This window comes from Dipodomys merriami, unplaced genomic scaffold (assembly GCF_024711535.1).
Source record: "Dipodomys merriami isolate MVZ:Mamm:240054 unplaced genomic scaffold, mDipMer1.0.p SCAF_15, whole genome shotgun sequence".
Taxonomy (NCBI): Eukaryota; Metazoa; Chordata; class Mammalia; order Rodentia; family Heteromyidae; genus Dipodomys; species Dipodomys merriami.
Genome location: NW_027202826.1, coordinates 29,791,414 through 29,811,708, shown reverse-complemented (window position 1 = coordinate 29,811,708; position 20,295 = coordinate 29,791,414). Strand labels below are relative to the sequence as shown.

Sequence of the window (20,295 nt, the reverse complement as noted above, 5' to 3'; positions counted from 1 at the left end):
ATTAAACAAACAGTCTCAGTTTAACAGAGGTCAGTCTAGAGTCAGATCATTGGGATGCCAAACATGGCAGACTAGAGAGCAAGAGCCTAGGGGTTTTAGAAACTCACCAACATGTTTTCCTCTCATGGCTAGGTTTATGTTTTAGACTAGCTTCCTATGTGCTAATAAAAATATACAAAACAACAAAAAACAAAACAACTAGTGAAGAATAACATAAAAAGAAGTTTGGGTCTCAAACATCTTCACTTACCTATGAAATTGATAGGAATTTTTTCTAGTGAGGTTTTTTTTTTTTTTTTTTTTTTTTTGGGTCCGGTCGTGGGGCTTGAACTCTGGGGCCTGGGCGCTGTCCCTCAGCTCTTCAGCTCAAGGCTAGCACTCTACCACTTGAGCCACAGCGCCACTTCCGGCTTTTTTCTTTTTGCTTATGTGGTGCTGAGGAATCGAACCCAGGGCCTCAGGCATGCAAGGCAAGCGCTCTACCACTGAGCCACCTTCCCAGCCCCTCTAGTGAGTTTTAAAAGAAGCCTTTAAAACAAAAAAGCTGACATGGAGTTATGGCTCAAGTGGTAGAGCACTAACCTTGAGCAAGAAAGCTCAGAGACAGCACCCAGGCCCTGACACGTGTGTGTGTATGCGTGTGTATACACACACACACACACACACACACACACACACACACACACTTTTAAAAATGCTATAATATGGGGCTGGGAAGGTGGCTCAGTGGTAGAGCGCTTGCCTTGCATGCATGAGGCCCTGGGTTCGATTCCTCAGCACCACATAAGCAAAAAGCTGGACGTGACGCTATGGCAAAGACCCCCCCACCCCTGTCACTTGGGCCTGTCCTCAGCAGCAGTGCTGTTCAGGTTGGCTTAGCCATAGTCCTCCACACCTCTATGGCTCCTCTTAGTAGTCTTCCATTCACTCACCCCAACTCTGCTCCTTGGTTCTACAATCTTGCTTGTGCAGACTGTGTTTGGAGCTGTACCCCATCTTTCTCACTTGCTGCAAGACCCCAGTGTGATGGGTCTTACACCTGCACACTGGTCCTGAAGAAAGTCTCCCTTACCATGCTTTAACAAGAAGCACTGCATACTTTTTCCCCCCCTTTAACCACTGTGAAAATGTTGGCAGGCTATGTAAAATTCTTCTAATGTGTCTGGAAGCTGTTATGGAAAATTAAAATTCTAAATGTGGTAGAGAGAAAGAAAATCTACGTAGGAATAGTTATTCAAAGCCATTTTTGTAAAGAAGAATGAAACATCTCCTTAACTCAATTTGCAAGTTATGTTTATTGCTCTTATAATTTTTATTTTCAGTATGTGTCTTACACATACAATTATTGGGGATAAACAGAAGTAAAAACATCAATCTAATTAGCAGGAGAACACAGCCCATTTCTTTTTAATAGAGGGAAGAAAGCATGAGCAACTTTGAGTTGAAATCAAGCGTGGAAATCTACTGTTTCTTATCATTGAAAGCTTCCTGTAACTTCTATTTAATATAACCAAGCCTACTTGATATGTATTTTTAATCCAAAGTTTCAAATCACAGATAATGTGATTAAAGCATAGATAATGTAAGTGCTAATAAGGTGGCCCTTTTCCAATGTGTATGATGGTGCCAATATATGTCAGAAATAAATGAACTAGAGCCTGTGCATCTGTAAAAATCAAAATATAAGAAAAAGGTTGATCACTTTCATGATAGCATTTTATATACATGCAAAATATATATAATATCTAAACTCAAGTTGGAAGGGAAAATGTCAACTAGTGTCTCAGTTACTAGCACACTCTAATTATGGAGAAAGGTGTTCTTTTTAAACACAGCAAAACATCAGCTCTTTTTTATTTATGGTTGTTACTAATTGAAATATGTCTTACAACAGATGTTCACATTTACAAAGCAGCAGCTGTTTTACACATGTGCTGTTTTATGGCAGATGAACTCAACCCTCTTTATGTTTGTGAAAGCCATAGTTTTCTAAATCATACCTGGATATCTGCTCACAAACATTTGGTTGATGGAAATAACTTTTCTGAAATCAAGTATACTGGATAAATATACCCACAGTGCACTTGGTAATGATTTGACAATAGCATATTTTGCTTTTCAGAATCAGCATCTGTAAAGTATGACATCTTAGAGCATTGAATTATTATTTATTTTGGTGAGACTGGAGTTTGAACTCAGAGCCTTGCATGTATTAGGCAGGTACACTACTGATGAGCCGTACTTCTAGCCCAAGGGGCATTGATTTTTGTGGGGTTTTTAAAATTAATTTTTTAAAAATGGCATGTTTAGCAGGACACTAATGACCTCTCACACCTATAATCCTAGCGACTCAGGAGGCTGAGATCTGAGGATCATGATTTGAAGCCAGCCCAGGCAGAAAAGTCCATAGGACTCTTATCTTTAATTAACACCAAAAAGCCAAAAGTAGAGCTGCAGCTCCAGTAGTAGTAGAATGACAGCTTTGAACAAAAATCCCTCAGGGATAGTGCCCACGCCCTGAATTCAAACCCCAGGACCAGCACACAAAAAAAAGAAAAGGATGTTGATGTTCTTATGAGAAAAACATTGGCAACTTTCTTGTCAGATATTCTTTTTTATGTTTATAATAAACTCAAGACAAATGGTAATTTGAATACAATGATAGCTTGATATAAATGATCATTTGAATGCAGTACAAGCGGTGAGGGAAGTGTTTTGCAGTGACATCTAAGTTTAAAATGTCTGCTTTTGAGTCTACATTTTAACAAAAAAATATATAATCTGCACCAAATGATGAAAATAATACCTAATACAAGAGAAATGAACAAAGATAGAATATGGCCCCAGCAAATGAAATAGTTTCTGTGAAATCTCCTATGTCTTAACACATTCCACTCAAGCATGGTTCAAACTCTGCCATGAACCTGAAATCAAGAAAGAATCTTTGATAGCTAAACTGTCAAACTAATCCATACAGCTGACATTATTTTTTAAAGATTTTATAAAATCTCTAAGCACTTGTGGCTCATACCTGTAATCCTTGATACTCAGGAGACTGAGATCTGAGGATCATGGTTTGAAGCCAGCTGGGGTAGAAAAGTCTGAGATACTCCTGTCTCCAATTAATTTTCAAAAAGTCAGAACTGTGGGTGTGACTTTAAGTGGTGGAGCTCCAGCCTTCAGCAAAGCTAATCAAGAGTGAGAGGCCTTGAATTCAAGCCTCAATACACACACACACACACACACACACACACACACACACACACACACACACACACACACACACACACACACACACACACACACACACACACACAGTAGCTCTGTCACACATATACAAACTCTTACATCGTGTACTAAGGTACATTGACAATAAAACTTTAGAAAGTAAGTATCCATCTTTTTCTTTTCTGTACAACTAATTGCCTACTACATAGCTATTTCCATGCTAATAGAATTTTCTGTGATTTCTCCAGCTAATCAGTTTTAATGCCAAAGTAAGGGATCCTTTGGCTTTTTCAAAAGTTTTATTCTGTGAAAGTTATCATTACAATTAGAATATAAAAAGTTAACAGGTGAAATAAAACAAAATGAAGAAGTTTTGAATTCTCAAGCATTTTAAACGTTTCAAACCCTTGCAGGTGCTTGTTTATGCAGTAAACCACTTTGAATTTCCCTACATTTATCACTCAGTGGGCCAAAGAGCAAGGAGCAGATTATTTCACGGTCATGCTTACAAGGCCTGGGTCAGGAGATAGACGCAGAGGCTGTGTGACTTCCTGTGGACATTGTAATGCTGTTTTCCAGAGCTCACCCCTTGCTGCTTAGTCTCCTGTGGCATGTTGTCTGTAACCTAACCACATGGTCACGAGCGACAGTTGCACAATAACAGGCATACTCATATACCGCTTCCTTAAATCCACGAATGCTTGCTTCTTCACATCAATCCTCAGTCCACAAAACACATAACACAAAACCTGCTCTCAGACATTCCTTTGGGGACCTTTAGTGACACATTATAGCTACACTAATTACCTAATCCACTCCTAAACTTGATCTGATATTTACTCGATGAGCAACCAACATTAATCAAAGGTCATTCACTCTGCTAATGAATGGGTCTCACAGTATCAGACCAGTGAAGAATCTGAGAGTTTAGATAATATGGTCTTTTCATTTGAAAAGGAGGATGACTGAACCTCAAAGTCTATTTCTGTCTCAGGCTGTTTGCTTGAAAGGCATTAGAAATCAGTCTTGGGCCTTAATCTTTCTGTTGCCCATACATCACACCGTTTACTCTGGAAGTCCATCTGAACTGCATAACAATCTTATTTTTCTTTCTGTTGAGTGATAACTGGGGTTTGAAATCAGGGCTTCACTTTTGCTAGGTAAGTGCCACTAGCACTCTTAAGCATTTATTATTTCTTTCTAAGAATTTCTATGTTCAATTTTATTTGCATACCTTCACTTTCAGCCTTTTAAAAAAGTCAGTCTAAATGATCTGGGTACTGGTAGCTCATACCTATAAATCTTAACTACTCGGGAAGCTAGATCTGAGGACTGTGGTTCAAAGTTATCCTACTCACAAAAGTCAGTGAGATTCTTATCTGCAGTTAATCATCCCCCCCCCAAAAAAATACTGTAAGTGAAGTGTGGCTCAACTGATAGAGCACCAGTCTTCATGGAAAAAGCTAACGGACAGTACCCAGGCTCTGAGTTCAAGCCCCAGTACTGACACAAAATTTACATAAATAAGACTTTGAAACTATTTAGGAAAAAATTTAAAATAATACCAAGAAATCATTTTTTAGGTAAGCATTACTTTTTGATATATTCTTGTCATGAATTTCCCCAATGCTGACTAGGAGTATGAATCAATGATGGAGCACCTGCCTAGACAATGCAAGATCCTGAGTCTGATCTCTAGTTCTGAAAAAAACAATTTAATTCCACAATGTTCTATTAAATATTATAACTAGTAATAGCATACCATCATTCCTTCCTAGAGTAAGGCACATAGGAAAACTCAATTTCATCTCAATTCTGTCGAGTTTAGTTGTATAGGTACCTCTTATAGATTGTATTAAGATTCTGAGTGTCAAGTAAGTGTCAGAGAATCATGGAAGAAATAATGTTTTTCTTTGAAGAAATTCTCTGTACCAACTCACAGGGATGTGATTGACCCTCCTGTGTATACACACACACACACACACACACACTGCTGATAGGTGATCTATGAAAGCCAAAGCCAACAGTGGTTCTTAATCTTTTAAAAAAAACTAAAGAACCCTACAAAGAAGCAATTAAGGAAAAAAATACCCACAGATGTTTCATGTTTGACGTCTCCATCCCCTTGGGTGTGGGTTGTAGTTGCAATTGGCTAGTGGAAGGCAGTAATCAGACCTGGTTTCCAAGGACATTATTTCAGAATCATTTCTGGAACCTTGCCTATAGAATGCATATGGCGGCTGTGAGCCGTATTGGTAGTTGGTGGACATGCTATTGTTGATTGGGAATGCAACACTATCATCTAGCCTTTCAAGTGAGCTTGTGTTGGTCTGGGTTTGGGAAGCATAGGAAGCTCTCTCATTCCAGTCTTCTGCAGGCCCTGGAAGCACTTTCCTTCGAGCTGCAGAAACCACATTGGCCACAATGGATTCCTGGATGCTCCTGGGTCTGAACGCATCATCCACCAGGCCGAGAGGAGACCTTGCTGCAGCTTCCCAAGGAGTTGGTCTCTTGTTGGCTTTCTCCAGCCTGTCGGTTGGTTTGACAGGGTAAGCAGGCTGGTATTCCCAAAGCGATGTAGACATGGTAGGTGGGATGGGTCTTCCAGGAAGAGAAAGAGCACGCCCACCACTTTCCTAAAAACAATGAAGATATGAATGCACTTTACAGTGATGATTATTATTCCAAGCATGTGCAACACCATTACAAAGCACTACAAAAGCTGAGCTCCAAATGCTTAACTGGGAAAGGGTGGTCTCGTGTCTGGTGTTTTCTCCCTTTCCACTTAATTCTCAATGACTTTCCTTCTTGTCCTCCATCTCTGATCCCACAGCTCCAATTGCTGTCCTCTTTCTAGGCAAGTCCCCTACAGGGACGGCCCTGTCACCAGTCGGAACCCATCGTCCAGTCGTCCTTCGCAAATTCATATCTGCATCCACAGCCCACCTCCCTTCCAGGCCTGTTTTCCTGGTACAAAATAAGCAAAAACATGTTGAGAACCCCAGAAGCCATAAACCACTTGACCTTTGACTTTTCTCAAGTGACTTTCAATCTCCTTATCTCACTTTGGTTGACTGGATATAGCAAAGCACACAAGAGCCATTATATATCATTAGTTACTGGTGGGATTTGAATGCCCACCTTTGTCCTTTCAGGGCTCAGATGGTGAAAACTCCTTGGGTTTTTACTTGCTAAGTGGGGTGCACTACCCATGTCTTTGAGGGAGCTCACTCTGTTCCTCTTATTTGTATTCTGCTTCCTTTTATAAATAGTACGTTCTGATTTCTTTGAGTGTTTGTGTCCCTAACACAGGCCTTTGCGTATACTTTATGATCTGCCTGGCTAATCTGCAGTAGTGTGTAATTTATTGAGAGTCCTTTTACACTTTTGCCTTTCTTGGGTCCCTGAACTCATTGATTCTATTCCTTATTTTCTTCTACATTCATTCCTATTTACAGGAGATTTCCTTAGAACCAGTCCTGGCAAAAAAGAAGCAAGGATATACTTAGGGAAAAGTCATCTTTGAAAGTATGAAAAGATCCCTTTTCTTGACCAAAAAGCCATACGTGTATGACGGTGGGATTTCAACTCAGAGCCTTGTGCTTGTTAGGCAAATGCTCTACCATTAAGTCTATATTTTAATCTGGAATCTCGAGTCAATGTGTAGTAACGACATTACTAATAGTAACAATGGTACAGTAGTGTGTCACTACAAAGGTCTCTCGCTTTCTTTTTAAAAAGGAAATAGTGGCTAAACACAGAATCAAATTTTGTTTCTACAAATTACTTCTGAGAACCTTTACTTTTGTGGCTTTACCACAGTAGCCCTGGTAACATAATTTTACTGTTCTGACACAGCCATTTTCACTTAGATCCACTCTGAACACCTTCTCCATTCCTCATGGAAGTAACATCTGTGGTGTTCATTCCTTCAGGTTTTCTTCTTCCTCGAGTCTGAGAAGCCAGACACGCGTAGGCTCCGTATTTTGGTCGTGTTGAGTATATCAACATGAACACAACAGACTGAGGAAAACCATCACTCAAGCTGACCACAGGGCTGTGTCACCTGCCACATGGTACAGTTCACATCCAGTCTGCATATTCAGAGCTCAGTGTTCTCAATGAATGTTCTCAAGGGGCTAAACCCACGAACATGCACATCTCTTTAGCTAGACCCATCTGCCTACAGCGAAGACCAAAAGACTTCCATTGAACTCAGGAGTCTTCTGGTGTTAAATATCTCCACAAAAGGGGCTGAACTCCAAGGAGACATGATCCTACCTTTTGCCTTTAATTATAGTCAGCATGAACCGATTGCCCTTTGTATACCAGGCAATGGGTGTTAACAGGTTTACATGGAATTATTTCATACAATCTTCACAGCTCCCTGAAGAAGATGCTCTATTATTATCTCTGTTTAAATCTGCTGGGAATTTGGCTTAATGGCAGAGTGCTTGCCTAACATGCATGAAGCCCTGGGTTCGATTCCTCAGAACCACATAAATAGAAAAAGCCAGAAGTGGCGCTGTGGCTCAAGTGGTAGAGTGCTAGCCTTGACTAAAAGAAGCTCAGGGACAGTGCCCAGGCCCTGAGGTCAAGCCCCAGGACTGGCAAAAAAAAAAAAAAAAAAATCTGCCACCTGGCTACAACACTAATTCAGTTTGGTGTGGGGAGTTAAGCAGAAACGGTTTCCTGTCACTGAGGTTCTTAGAAGGTACTTTCACTAAAAAGCACCATATCCTTCCTTCGGCCACCCAGGTCACTAAAAGCAGAATAAATTGAGGCATTCCTCCCTCATTTTATGATTACCATGGAAGCTAAGACAGACATGGCTGACAGCTGATGCGTAACTACCTTGTGTCCTACCCTGAAGCCACCACATCCCTCGGAAAAGCAGCATCAGGCTTGCAGACAAACCACCCCCAAGTGAGGATAGGTACCTGTGGCCACAAGGCCGCAGCTGAAGCAGGAGAAAGCATCTCGTGGAGACCAGATCGCTCTCCTCCACCGATGCTGGCCATAACCCCTCTTCCCAGCCCACCCCTTAGCAGAACCAGATCTGAGCTCAGGAGCAATCCCTCCCCAGCCCTAACTCTTCCTCTGTTGAAATCTGAACGTATGTCTGTACCCCAAAGATGGGCTGAAATGCTTGCTTCTTTTCCTTTTCCTGTGCAACAAATCTCCTTTCTCTGCCCTTCACATATACATCTCTACTTAGTGTGTTGGGGTGAGTGGCCAGACTTGGCATGGGGAAATCCTGGAGTTGAGCCCCTGGCCTAAAGCTTCTAGTTACAATATTGGGCTATGCTTTCATTGAAATATGAAATTACTTTGAAATATATATACATATATATATATACATATATATATATCGTGTGTGTGTGTGTGTGTGTGTGTGTGTGTGTGTGTGTGTGTGTGTGTAAGTTCTAGGGCTTGGACTTAATGCCTGCATGCTATCCTTTAGCTTTTTTTTCCCTTTAGCTTTTTATGTTCAAGGTTGATGCTTTACTACTTGGGTCACAGCTACACTTATGGTTTTTTTGGTGGTTAATTGGGCATGAGTCTCAAGGACTTCTGCCTGTGCTGGCCTCAAACCTCAGTCCTCAGATCTCAGCCTCCTGAATAGCTAAGATTGTTGATATGAGCCACCAGCACTTGGCAGAAGAGAATATCTTTACAAAAGAATGCTACAAATGCATAAAAAGAATGTGATTCATCTATAGTACTCTGAATATGGTCAATCTCATCTGAGAAATTAGAAATTGGAAAGAATCATCTAAATTTCAACTACATTTGGGTTAAGAGCGACATTGCATCATGTGCCGTTTGCCACAAGGACAGGCAAGTGACCAGCACACAGGGAAATTGATGCACTGCCTGGTGAGGTTCACCTGCTGCACAAAGGGGAAAGATGAGCGAGCTCTGAATTCAAGAGAAGCAGGTGGAGGGGTGAGGTCTTTCTTAGCTTCATACAAGCCATCTTTTCATGTTATTGTCTTGTTTATAAAGCAACTTAGTTAATTTCCTTGTCAAACTATCTGAGAATCACCCATCAGGAAACATGAAATGAGTAAATAATAATAGTAGTAGTAGTTAGTAGTAGTAGTAGTAGTAATAATGTCAGTCTGGTGTGGTGCTGTGTACCTATAATCTCAACACTGAAGAGACTGGAGCAGGAGGATTTAGAGTTCTAGGCCAGGTTAAGACACATAGAAATACCTTGCTAATCCCACACACACAAAAAAAGAAAAGAAAAGAAAAGAAAGAAAGAAAAGAAGGAAATGTTGTATGACTTTCACATAGGAACAAGAAGTGAATTCTAAAGCAATGTAAACAGTCCTAGAAGCCAAAGTTGAATATAGATTTCATCGTTCTCAATATTTTCTTTTATAAATCTTGAAATCTGAAAAAAAAATTCTTTGGACTGAAATGCTGCTTACACCCACACAATAGAGAAGGTCTCCTGCTGATTAGTATTATTTCACTTCCTTTGGTTCCTTTCTCTCTTAAACACATAATCAGAAAACACTTAATAAAAATATACACTCTATCATGAGTAGATTCCAGGAGGTCTAGGACAAGCAAACAGTACAGGCTTTTTCCTCTGCCATTAAAAAAACAATCAAATCAGAAGCCAGTGCCTGTAATCCTAACTACTCAAGAGGCTGAGAGCTGAGGTTCAAGGTTCTAAGCCAGCCAAGGCAGGAAAGGCCATGATACCCTTATCTCCAATTCACTACCAGAACACAAGAAGTGGCGCTGTGGCTCAGGGGATAGAGCACTAGCCTTGAGCACATGAAAGCTCAGGGACAGCGCCCAAGCCCTGAGTTCAAGCCCCATGACTGACAAAACAAAAACAACAAATAAAAATCACTGGAATTTCTGAAAACCAGATGTTCTAGAGGAAGTATACAAAAAAAGGGAGAAAGCTTGTGAGAGGCATGGGCTGCCTCTGTTTGTCCATTTGCTGAGGTGAAAATCTCTGCAGTGAGTTCTGAGTCTATTCCAGCTCACATTTGCCATCACAACTGTCAGCAGGCTCTGCCTTACTAATTTCACATCCAGTGTCCGTCCTGTTCTCACCTTGTCTACCGCCACCACCGGGGCTCCGCCATCCCCGAGAACTCTCACCTGGATCACTGCCACTGTCTTCAAATGGCATTCTCTAGTTCTACCCTTTGCTTCCTTTAGTATTTCTCAGTGTGCCAGCCACAGTGAAAGCCTAAGTCAGCTCACATCTCTCAGTTCTTAAATTAAAACATGCTTACCATTTCTCATTGCAAAAACAGAAAAAGAAAAGAAAGATCCAAATCAATCTATCAACCTATAGGAGACACCACATAATCAGCCAGAACCCCTTGTATTTCTGATTCCATCAGATTCTATCATGCTCTCTGCCTCCCTTTTCAGAGACCCTGAACATACCAGGCCCTCTGCTGCCTCAGGACTTTTGGACTTTCGGGCTATCTGTTTGGAACAAGACCCCAGATACCAATATGGCTTCTACTTCATTTCCTACAGCCTTTCTCACATATCCTAGTCACCCAGTGTCAAAATGTCAATCTCTAAGCCTGACTTCCTTCCTTCCTTCCTTCCTTCCTTCCTTCCTTCCTTCCTTCCTTCCTTCCTTCCTTCCTTCCTTCCTTCCCTTCTTTGTGGCTGATGGCTCATGTCTGTGATCCTAGCTACTCAGGAGGTTGAGATCTGAGAATAGCGGCTCAAAGCTACCCTGGGCAAGAAAGTCTGTGAGACTCTTATCTCAATTAACCACCAAAAAGCTGGAAGCAGTACTGTGGCTCAAGTGGTAGAGTGCTAGCTTTGAGCCCAAAAGCTTAAGGACAGTGCCCAGGCTCTGAGTTCAAGCCCAGGACTGGCAAAGGAAGGAAGGAAGGAAGGAAGGAAGGAAGGAAGGAAGGAAGGAAGGAAGGAAGGAAGGAAGGAAGACAGGCAGGCAGGCAGGCTCATTCTTTTTTTTTTTGTCGGTCGTGGGGCTTGAACTCTGGGCCTGGGAGCTGTCCCTCAGCTCTTCAGCTCAACGCGAGTGCTCTACCACTTGAGCTACAGCGCCACTTCCAGGCAGGCTCATTCTATAACTGCCAATTTGTATACAAAACAGGAGGACGCTGTGGCTAAACCAGTGAGAGATTTCAATATGCAAATTAATGATTTGCATTCAGGTCAATGGACATTGGAGAATTCCAAATGACTTGGATTCTACAAATTGAGTGCAAGGTAAGCCCGAAGTACATTTGCAAGATTCATCAAATAAAACCTGAGAAGGAAAAGGTAATGGAAGTTGGCTTTCATCATTGTTGGAAGAGAACACTAACGGTCTTGAGGTTTCAAGTGTTTTCTAGCATAAACCTTGTGCCGGCAAGGGGTCACTCTCAGTTTTAATTATGATATTCTTGACAATGCAGGTAGTTGGATTTCAACATAAAGATGTGGAAATGATTGATCTAGAGGCCTGAAAATACAAGGCAAAGGTTCTCTTGTAGTGATCTAGATAAAGTCAGGGCCAAAGAAGACATTTAAGGTGCTTTTGTTTCTAATGTCCTTTTTGTTGTTGTTGTTGTTGGTTGTGGGGCCTGGACTCTGGGCCTGGGCGCTGTCCCTCAACTCTTCAGCTCAAGGCTAGTGCTCTACCACTTGAGCCACAGTGCCACTTCCGGTTTTTTCTGCTTATGTGGTGCTGAGGAATTGAACCCAGGGCCTCATATATACAAGGCAAGCACTCTACCACTAAGCCACCTTCCCAGCCCTGTTTATAATGTCTTAATATAACACTTGTGCCCATACATTGTGAGACTTGCCTTCATTGTATGTGTGTATATGTGTGTGTATGGGTGTGCACACGCACATGCTAGTACTTGGGCTTGAACTCAGGGCACCAGGCTCTCACTTGCCTTTGTGTGTGTGTGTGTTTGTTCTTGTTGTTCAAGGCAAGTGACCCACTATTTGCATCACAGCCCTGCTTCTAACTTTATGGCAGAAGAGATGAAACTCATGGACTTTCCTGTCCAGACTGGCTTTGAACCACAATCCTCAGATCTCAGTGTCTTGAGTGGCTAGGATGACAGGCATGAGCCACCGCTACCAGGCAAGATTTACCATCATACAGTGGACTTAGAGTGTTCTTTCAGCAAACAGAGGTTTTGGAATTTCCCCAAGCTTCCTTTTATCTACAAGGTGGAAGAGAGGACCTATTTCTTTAGACCTATTTCTTCTACTTGTGAAGAATAGGGCAGAAATCAGAACTAATAAGCTCTATTTTTTAACACAAAAGTTAGTCAAGTAACTACACATTTAAAACTAGTTCTATGATCTACCCAACGGTGCATGCTTGTAATCCCAGCTACTCAGGATGTGAAGATATTGCAAGGATCATAGGCTAGCCCAGGTAAAAATTAACAAGTCCCATCTCAATCAGTAGACTATACCTATAGTGGTGCCAGAATGTGGAAAATGTAGGTTGCAGTTCAAGGCCAGCCATAAAAAGAAACACAAGGCTCAACCTCCCCCCCCCCAAATAACTAAAAATAGGAAGGACTGGGAGCATGGTTCAAGTGGTAGAGCACCTGTTGATTAAGCATGAAGGTGCTGAGTTCAATCCCAGTGCCATCAAAAATAAACAATAATAAAAAACAAAAATAAACAATAAATAACAGATACAATGACCATTATTCTCATGTGAAAATAAGACACAAGTTCTTGTTTCATCACAGTTTGGCTCTGTCCCTAACTTCTGTCCTGTTGAGAGCATTTAAGCTTGGAGATCACACAAACCAGGCCGTGACCCTCCACCTCTTATTCTTCCAGGAGACTCAACTTCTCCTGGACTGACTTGCCTTAACTGCAAAGAGGAAAATCACACTGGCTTACTATGTCAAGATTCTGGGAGTGCTCTTGGCTCACACCTGTAATACGAGCTACCCAGGAAGCTGAGATCTGCGGATTGTGGTTCAAAGCCAGCCCAGGCAGGAAAACCACCCTGAGACTCTTATTTCCAGTTAACCAGCCAAAAGCTAGAAATAGAGCTTGGCTTAAGTGGTAGAGCATTAGCCTTGAGCAAAAAATCTCAGGGATAGTGCCTAGAGCCTGAGTTCAAGCCCAGGACTGGCATGTGCGCACGCGCGCGCGCACACACACACACACACACACACACACACACACACCATACAGACATTGCTATTTGTTGTGGCACCCAACACACACACACACACACACACACACACACACACACACACACACACACATACCATACAGACATTGCTATTTGTTGTGGCACCCAACTCAATTTATAAACTCTCCTTCCCGATAATCTGTGTGTGTGTATGTGTGTGTGTGTGTGAGGTGACTCTATGTGGCCTTAAAGGTGGCAGAAAACTGGCAGAACGTCTTGTTCAAGAGGCAACTCCATGGGCAGATTGCCCACCCAGGGTAAAAATAGGAGCTAGCCTTGCCTTTGAAGTGGCATTAGAGGTGCACGCCCTGGACACAGGTCCTCATGTCTGGCCAGGCCAAGGCCTCCGGCCTGCCTGGCAGCCATCAGAATGTGGACAGCTGGCTGGCCACAAGCAGCTAGCCAGCCTCAGTCCCCCTAAGAGGCCGAGGGAGTGAGCCAAAACACAAGCACTCTTGCTAACCTGATCAAGATAACTTCACTCTATTTGATGTCACCAAGATCTACTACATTCAGGAGGAATCTGGACAGATCCTCTTACAGACTCTGCTTTCAGAAGCAATGGTAATAATAAAAATATGTAGAGTTTTACTGGGTGCTAATTGGCTCTAAGCAATTGTGTCTGTTACACAAGATCTTAAATCCTTTCAAATAAGGAAATTGAGGTATGGAAATGAGGTCATTTGTTCTGGGTCTTCTTAGTTCTGTTTGTATAGAGCAAAGGAAGAATTTAAGACACAGATAACAATATTTAGTTTGAATACTATCATTTAAGTCATAAAATTTGCTCATGAAAAGAACTGTGGCAATATTTTTTTTACTTTATTCTTAAAAAGAGAACTATACCATTCTATAAAGTATGGCTTACTAAATATTTCTGGGAATATAAACTATGTTCTCTTTAAAGAGTTAGAATTGTTAGTTTTAGTTTGTATAATTTGGGAGGAAAAGCTGTACATAAGTGTATTATGTTTTGTTTTTGTTTGGGTTGGTGCTGGTCTTGGGGCTTGAACTCAGGGCATAGGCACTATCTCTGAGCTTTTGTGCTCAAGGCTGGTGCTTGACCCTGTGAGCCACAGCTCTACTTCTGGCTTTTTTGGTGGGTAACTGGAGATTAGAGTCTCATGGACTTTCCTATCCTGGCTGGCTTCAAATGGTGATCCTCAGATCTCAGCCTCCTTAGTAGCTGGGGTGTGAGCCTTAAATATATATTTTTAAGTCTAATTAGTTTGAGCATAAAAAAATAAATCTTTTAAGCACCTTTCATTGTTTTCTGAGAAGTTTTCCTCCTCAAAAGATTTAATGGGGTTTCAACTCAGGGCCTCACACTTACCAGGCAGGCAGATAGGCTAGCATATGACCACACTCCTGACCTTCTTTGACCTTCTTTGCTTTAGAATCTCATGCTTTTACCTCCCTTGTAGCTGGGATTAGAGATTTGTGCTCCCATGCCCACCTGAGACAGGGCTCCACAACTTTTTGTCCAGATGGGCCTCAAACCTCCATCCTCCTGATCTCTACTTCCAGAGTAGCTAGGATTATAGGTGTGTACCACAATGTCTCGCCTTCTTCAAGTCTAGTTAAATAGTAAATTTACTCATACTGTAGAGAAATGACTAATATAACACAAACTGAGCCTTCATTTGTTTCCAGATTGAAAAAAAATTAACTTTCAGAAGAAACAGAGGATGTTGATCTTGTATGAAGTAGATGGACTTTTGATATTGTGAGAGTCCAGGGAAAGAAAAGTCCAGGGCCTGGGACATAGCAAGCACTCAATAAAGACAGTCATCATTGCTATAGAAATGAACATGCTATGTTTCTTATTTAAAGTGTTATTATAACAAATTATAATATCCATTTAAAATGTGCTTGGGTGAAAGTAGCTTTAGATATCTGTAAAAATTTGCCTGGTGCTGGTGGCTCACGCCTGTAATCCTAGCTACTCAGGAGGCTGAGATCTGAGGATCACAGTTCAAAGCCAGCCCGGGCAGGAGAGACCGTGAGACTCCTATCTCCAATAAACCACCAGAAAACCGGAAGCGGCGCTGTAGCTCAAGTGGTAGAGCGCTCGCCTTGAGCTGAAGAGCTGAGGGACAGCGCCCAGGCCCAGAGTTCAATCCCCGTGACCGACAAAAAAAAAAAAAAAAAATCTTAAGATACTCTTTTCTAACACTAACCTACGCAATTGTCTCTCTCTGCCCCCCCCGCCGGCCCCCCGCCCCATTATTTTAGGTCTGAGACCTGGATTTGAACTTGGTCCCTGATACTTTCACTCATTGGTTAATCCTTTACCATCTGAGCTACGCCTCCAACCCCCGCAAGTATCTTCTCAATTCCCAGAAAGCAAAGGTGCTGTAACTGTGCTGCAGGCCTGGAGGGCGAGGCAGTTTCCAGGGAGGGTGTTTATAGATGCATGCTTGCTGCTTGCGGGACAGTTAATATTTCACAACCAAACTCCTTATACAAGTATAATGACTTTTTGCTTTCTCAAAGGAAAACCTTACCAGTTAAAAGTTTAAGAAAGAAACAAGTATTCTTAAGAAATGTAGATTAACCCTCCAATAACCTCCATCAGAATGTTCTCATACTTTCTGCTGGTGTGTTTTCCAGTCATCTTTCTGCCACATTAAAATTCCCTGACAGAACTATGCAGAGTAGCATGCCTGAAATCCCAGTTTTATTGGAGGCTGAGATAGAAGGATCTTGAGTTCAAGGTCACTCAAAGCTGCCTAGCAAGACTGTGTAGTTTTTTGTTTGTTTAAGAAAGGCTGGACATGGTGACTCATGCCTGCAATGCTAGCAACTCTGGAGACAGAGGTAGAGAGGACTGATGTTTGAAGCCAGTCTGGGTAAAAAGTTAACAAGGACCCCATCTTAATTATTAAAAGGTGGACATGGTGGCACATGCCTATTCAACCAGGTCCATGGAAAACGTAACTAGAAGTATCATCACCCAGCCTGGAACAGGCATAAATGGAAGACCCTATTCAAAAAATAACAAAAGCAAAGAAGGCTGTTCACCCAGCCTGGAACAGGCATAAATGGAAGACCCTATTCAAAAAATAACAAAAGCAAAGAAGGCTGTTGTTGTGGTTCAAGAGGTGAAGTACCTGGCTCACAAGCACAAGGCCCTGAATTCAAATTCTGATGCTGCCATTAAGAGCATATTAATAGCAAGGCTGCAGGCCCACCAACCACACATATTTCACACAATTCCAGGGAATATACTATGAGGAAAGAGACATCGTTTCTGCCATTATTTTTCTGCTCATTGCATTCCTACACTTATTAAATGCTTTCTTCAGTTCATATCCTGGGCCCCGGGGAATCACTTAACTTGGTGCTCTTTGAAAAATTCAAGATCTACTGCCAAATCATGAGTATGTCTCCTTAATCAAAACCATGGCCCCCAAATGATATTTCAAATTAGGAATAATAAATGTAACTCAGCACCAAGGAAGGACTTAATAAGTGGTTTTCTGAAAACCTGGAGTAGAAAATAATCCTGCTTAATTCACTCACCACATCTCTTGGTCTAAATGGAAGGGTTGGTTGACAGCATCTTTCTTGTTTGAAGGGATCTGCATAATGACTTGGTGGATATTATTTTTCTTTATATATTTAAGAGTGACATAATGTAAGGGGTAGATTTTCTAAGATTTCTAGGTGGGGAAGGGGGAATTGATTAAAGCAGAATATATGGTATCAGTCCTGACTTTATGCTTTTCAAATGCAAGTGGAGAATTTGTAAACAGTATTTGTGTGTGTGTGTGTGTGTGTGTGTGTGTGTGTGTGTGTGCATGTCCTGGGGCTTGAACTCAGAGTCTGGGCACTATTCCTGAGCTTTTTTGCTCCATGCAAGCTCTCTACCAATGAAACAGCTCCACTTCTGACTTTTTAGTGGTTATTGGAGATAAGAGTCTCATTGGAGGTTCCTGCCCGGGCTGGCTTTGAACCTCGATCCTCAGATCTTAGCCTCCTGAGTGGCTGGGATTCCAGGCTTGAGCCACCAGTGCCCAGCTTGTAAATACCTTTTCTCAGAAGTGTTCCAGGAATATTTCTTCACCTGAAAACACAAATCCCAGATATGTTTGTAAATGGACATTGATGATTCAAAAAGATGCATGGTATTAGAATGCTTATCTACTTACCTGTCTTTGAAAATTAGAGAATAAATATTTAATTTTGCCCTGGGCACTAGTTGTCATTACAGCTGTTGTCTATGGCTCTAGCTTTCTGAATGAAGTCATGCAAACAGAATGTATAATTACTTAGATATAAAATTGCCTGTCAATACCATAGCCATTCTTTCTACGTCAGGATCACACTTATTAAATCAGTATCACTCTTTATTATCCTGACTTCTCTCAAGCTGTAAATGTACCATGTTTGAGTATGATATTAGATACTTATTGACTCTTCCAGAAGATAAACAATTGTTTTAATTTGATTTGGTATACGCATTGATGAATTTATATTTTTTAAGCCCTTGGGAATTAACTACAAACACTAGGTTAACCTGTATCATGTGGATGAGTAGTTTAAGCCTAAGTTAAAAGAACTTCTGGCCAGAGTCAGTGGCTCACGCCTGTAATCCTAGCTAGTCAGGAGGCTGAGATCTGAGGACTGAGATTCAAAACCAGCCTGGACAGGAAAGTCTGTGAGACTCTTTTTCATTTTTTAGTTCATTTTGATAAATATTATTTTATAGGATCAGATGCACATAGACATTGTGCTTTTGTGTGCCTCTCCTCTGTGGGACTCTTAAAAAACCAGAAATGGTGCTGTGGCCCCAAGTGGTAGAGCACTAGCCTTGAGCACAAAAGCTCAGGGACAGCTGAGTTCAATCCCCAGGACCAGCACAACAACAACAACAAAAACCAACCAAACAAAAAAAGCACCTTCTGAAGGTAGTAAAATGTCTAGATTCTCATAAATACACCCATAGGAGTGAAGGAAGAAAACAGACCTTATAGTAATGTGCTTATCGGAAATTCTTATCCATCTAGCTATTAAAATGGCTGGATGGCTGGGGGAAGGAACTTATCTCTTTATGAAAGAATGTGAACTGATACCAATCAAAATGTTCCTCTTGTAAGGGAAGGGATGGGAAGGGGAAACGACGAGGAGGCAACAATGCTTGATAAGAAATGTACTCGTTATCTTGCTCATGTAATTGTAACTCCTCTGTACGGTATTCTCACAGTAAAAATAAATAAATAAATAAATAAATAAAAAAGGTTCCTCTTAAATCTAATTTGAGTTAAGTCCTAGGAATCACTGGAGCAGGAGAAGAAAGAAAGTACGGTGTGTGTATATATGGAAATATCACCGGGAACTCCCTTCCTAAAGTTAAAATAGACTCACAAAATTAGTTGGGAAAAGAAAAATCTAGGTAAAACTAAAAAGAAAAAAGGAAGAGAGGAAGGAAGAATGGAAAGAAGAGAAAAGGAAGAATGGAAGAAAGGAAAGGAAAGGAAGAAAGGAAGGAAGGAAAGGAAAGGAAGGAAAGAAGGAAGGAAGAAAGGAAGGGAGGGAGGGAGGGAGGGAGGGAGGGAGGAAGGAAGGAAAGAAGGAAGGAAGGAAGGAAGGAAGGAAGGAAGGAAGGAAGGAAGGAAGGAAGGAAGGAAGGAGGGGCAGGTAGACTAAGAAAAATGAGGTACAGCCAGCTAACAGCCAATGCAGGAGATATTCCTTCATGTATTTCCTTTAAAATTAAGGGAACAAAGTCATTTAGGGGAAAATGAAGCAGGATAACTCAAGGAAATTGAGGCCTGGTGAAAGCAACTCAGAAATATGGTATTTAGAACCTTAGAAATGCTATCTTTGCTTCAAAGCTGAATGCATTCTTTCCTGAGAGATGCATTTCTCACCCAAAGAGTCACAACTGCCTGACAGGATGCCCCAAAATGCAGCTGTGTCTAGTCTCCTTGTTTCAAGGATAAGAATCTGTTTTATGGCAGGATGCATTCTACCTGGAAACTCAGAGAATGAACACCAAGTGTAGTTAAAGCAAAGACAAAGCACCTAGGTTTACATAACTTAAAGCCAGACCCGCTGCCTATACCCAAAAGCCCAAGGAGCTGTGTGTCTCTCTGGGTGTCTCCATGTGTATCTGTCTCTCTGTCTGTCTCTGTGTGCACGTGTGTGTGTGTGTCTGTCTGTCTGTCTATCTGTCTGTCTGTCTGTCTGTCTATATGAGAATACCCCCACTCTGCTAGAGTATGCCCCTGCCCTTCTGTTTGTCTGCTTTATTGTCTGTTTCCTTGCTTGTATACTTATTCAATAAAGCTCTGCCAAGTTTTCTTGCCATTGTGAATGGTCCAGAAATTCTTATTCTGTGATCAAAGTCAAGGACCTAAGTGAAGAGTTCCTATATTTAAAGGGAAGCTTCGCTAAACCTCACCTCTGTCCGAAAGGAAGGAAGGAAGGGAGGGAGGGAAGGAGGGAGGGAGGAAGGAAGGAAGGAAGGAAGGAAGGAAGGAAGGAAGGAAGGAAGGAAGGAAGGAAGGAAGGAAGGAAGGAAGGAAAGAAGGAAGGAAGGGAGAGAGGGAGAGGGAGGGAGGGAAGGAGGGAGGGAAGGAGGAAGGAAGGAAAGAAGGAAGGACAGGAGGGAGGGAGGGAGGAAAGGAGAAAGGGAGAAAGGGAAGGAGAGAAGAAGAAAGGGAGGGAGGGAGGGAGGGAAGGGAGGTATTTTTAGAGAATGTCACTCGTTCCTTAGTTAATGGTAGTTTTCTCAGTTTCCTTAGTATTTTTCTTTAAGGTACCAGGGTTTGAACTCTGGGCTTTGCATTTGTTGGCTTGCTTGCTCACTTGGCACTGTCCCAGACTTTTGCTTTGGGTTGCCTTTGAACTGTGATTCTTTGGATCTCAGCCTCCTA

The 20,295-nt window shown here is 41.7% G+C and overlaps 1 protein-coding gene across 2 annotated transcripts in view; it reads right to left on the bottom strand.

The window, feature by feature from the left end:
* Window positions 1–1,286: 1,286 nt before the first annotated feature.
* Synpo2 (synaptopodin 2) overlaps window positions 1,287–20,295 on the bottom strand; it is a 146,144-nt gene continuing 127,135 nt past the window's right edge. For both annotated transcript variants that reach the window (XM_070022507.1, XM_070022506.1), the window contains exon 5: window positions 1,287–5,864. In XM_070022507.1, the coding sequence (XP_069878608.1) occupies window positions 5,331–5,864 (534 nt within the window). In that variant the 3' untranslated portion in view covers window positions 1,287–5,330. The remainder of the gene's footprint in view (window positions 5,865–20,295) is intronic.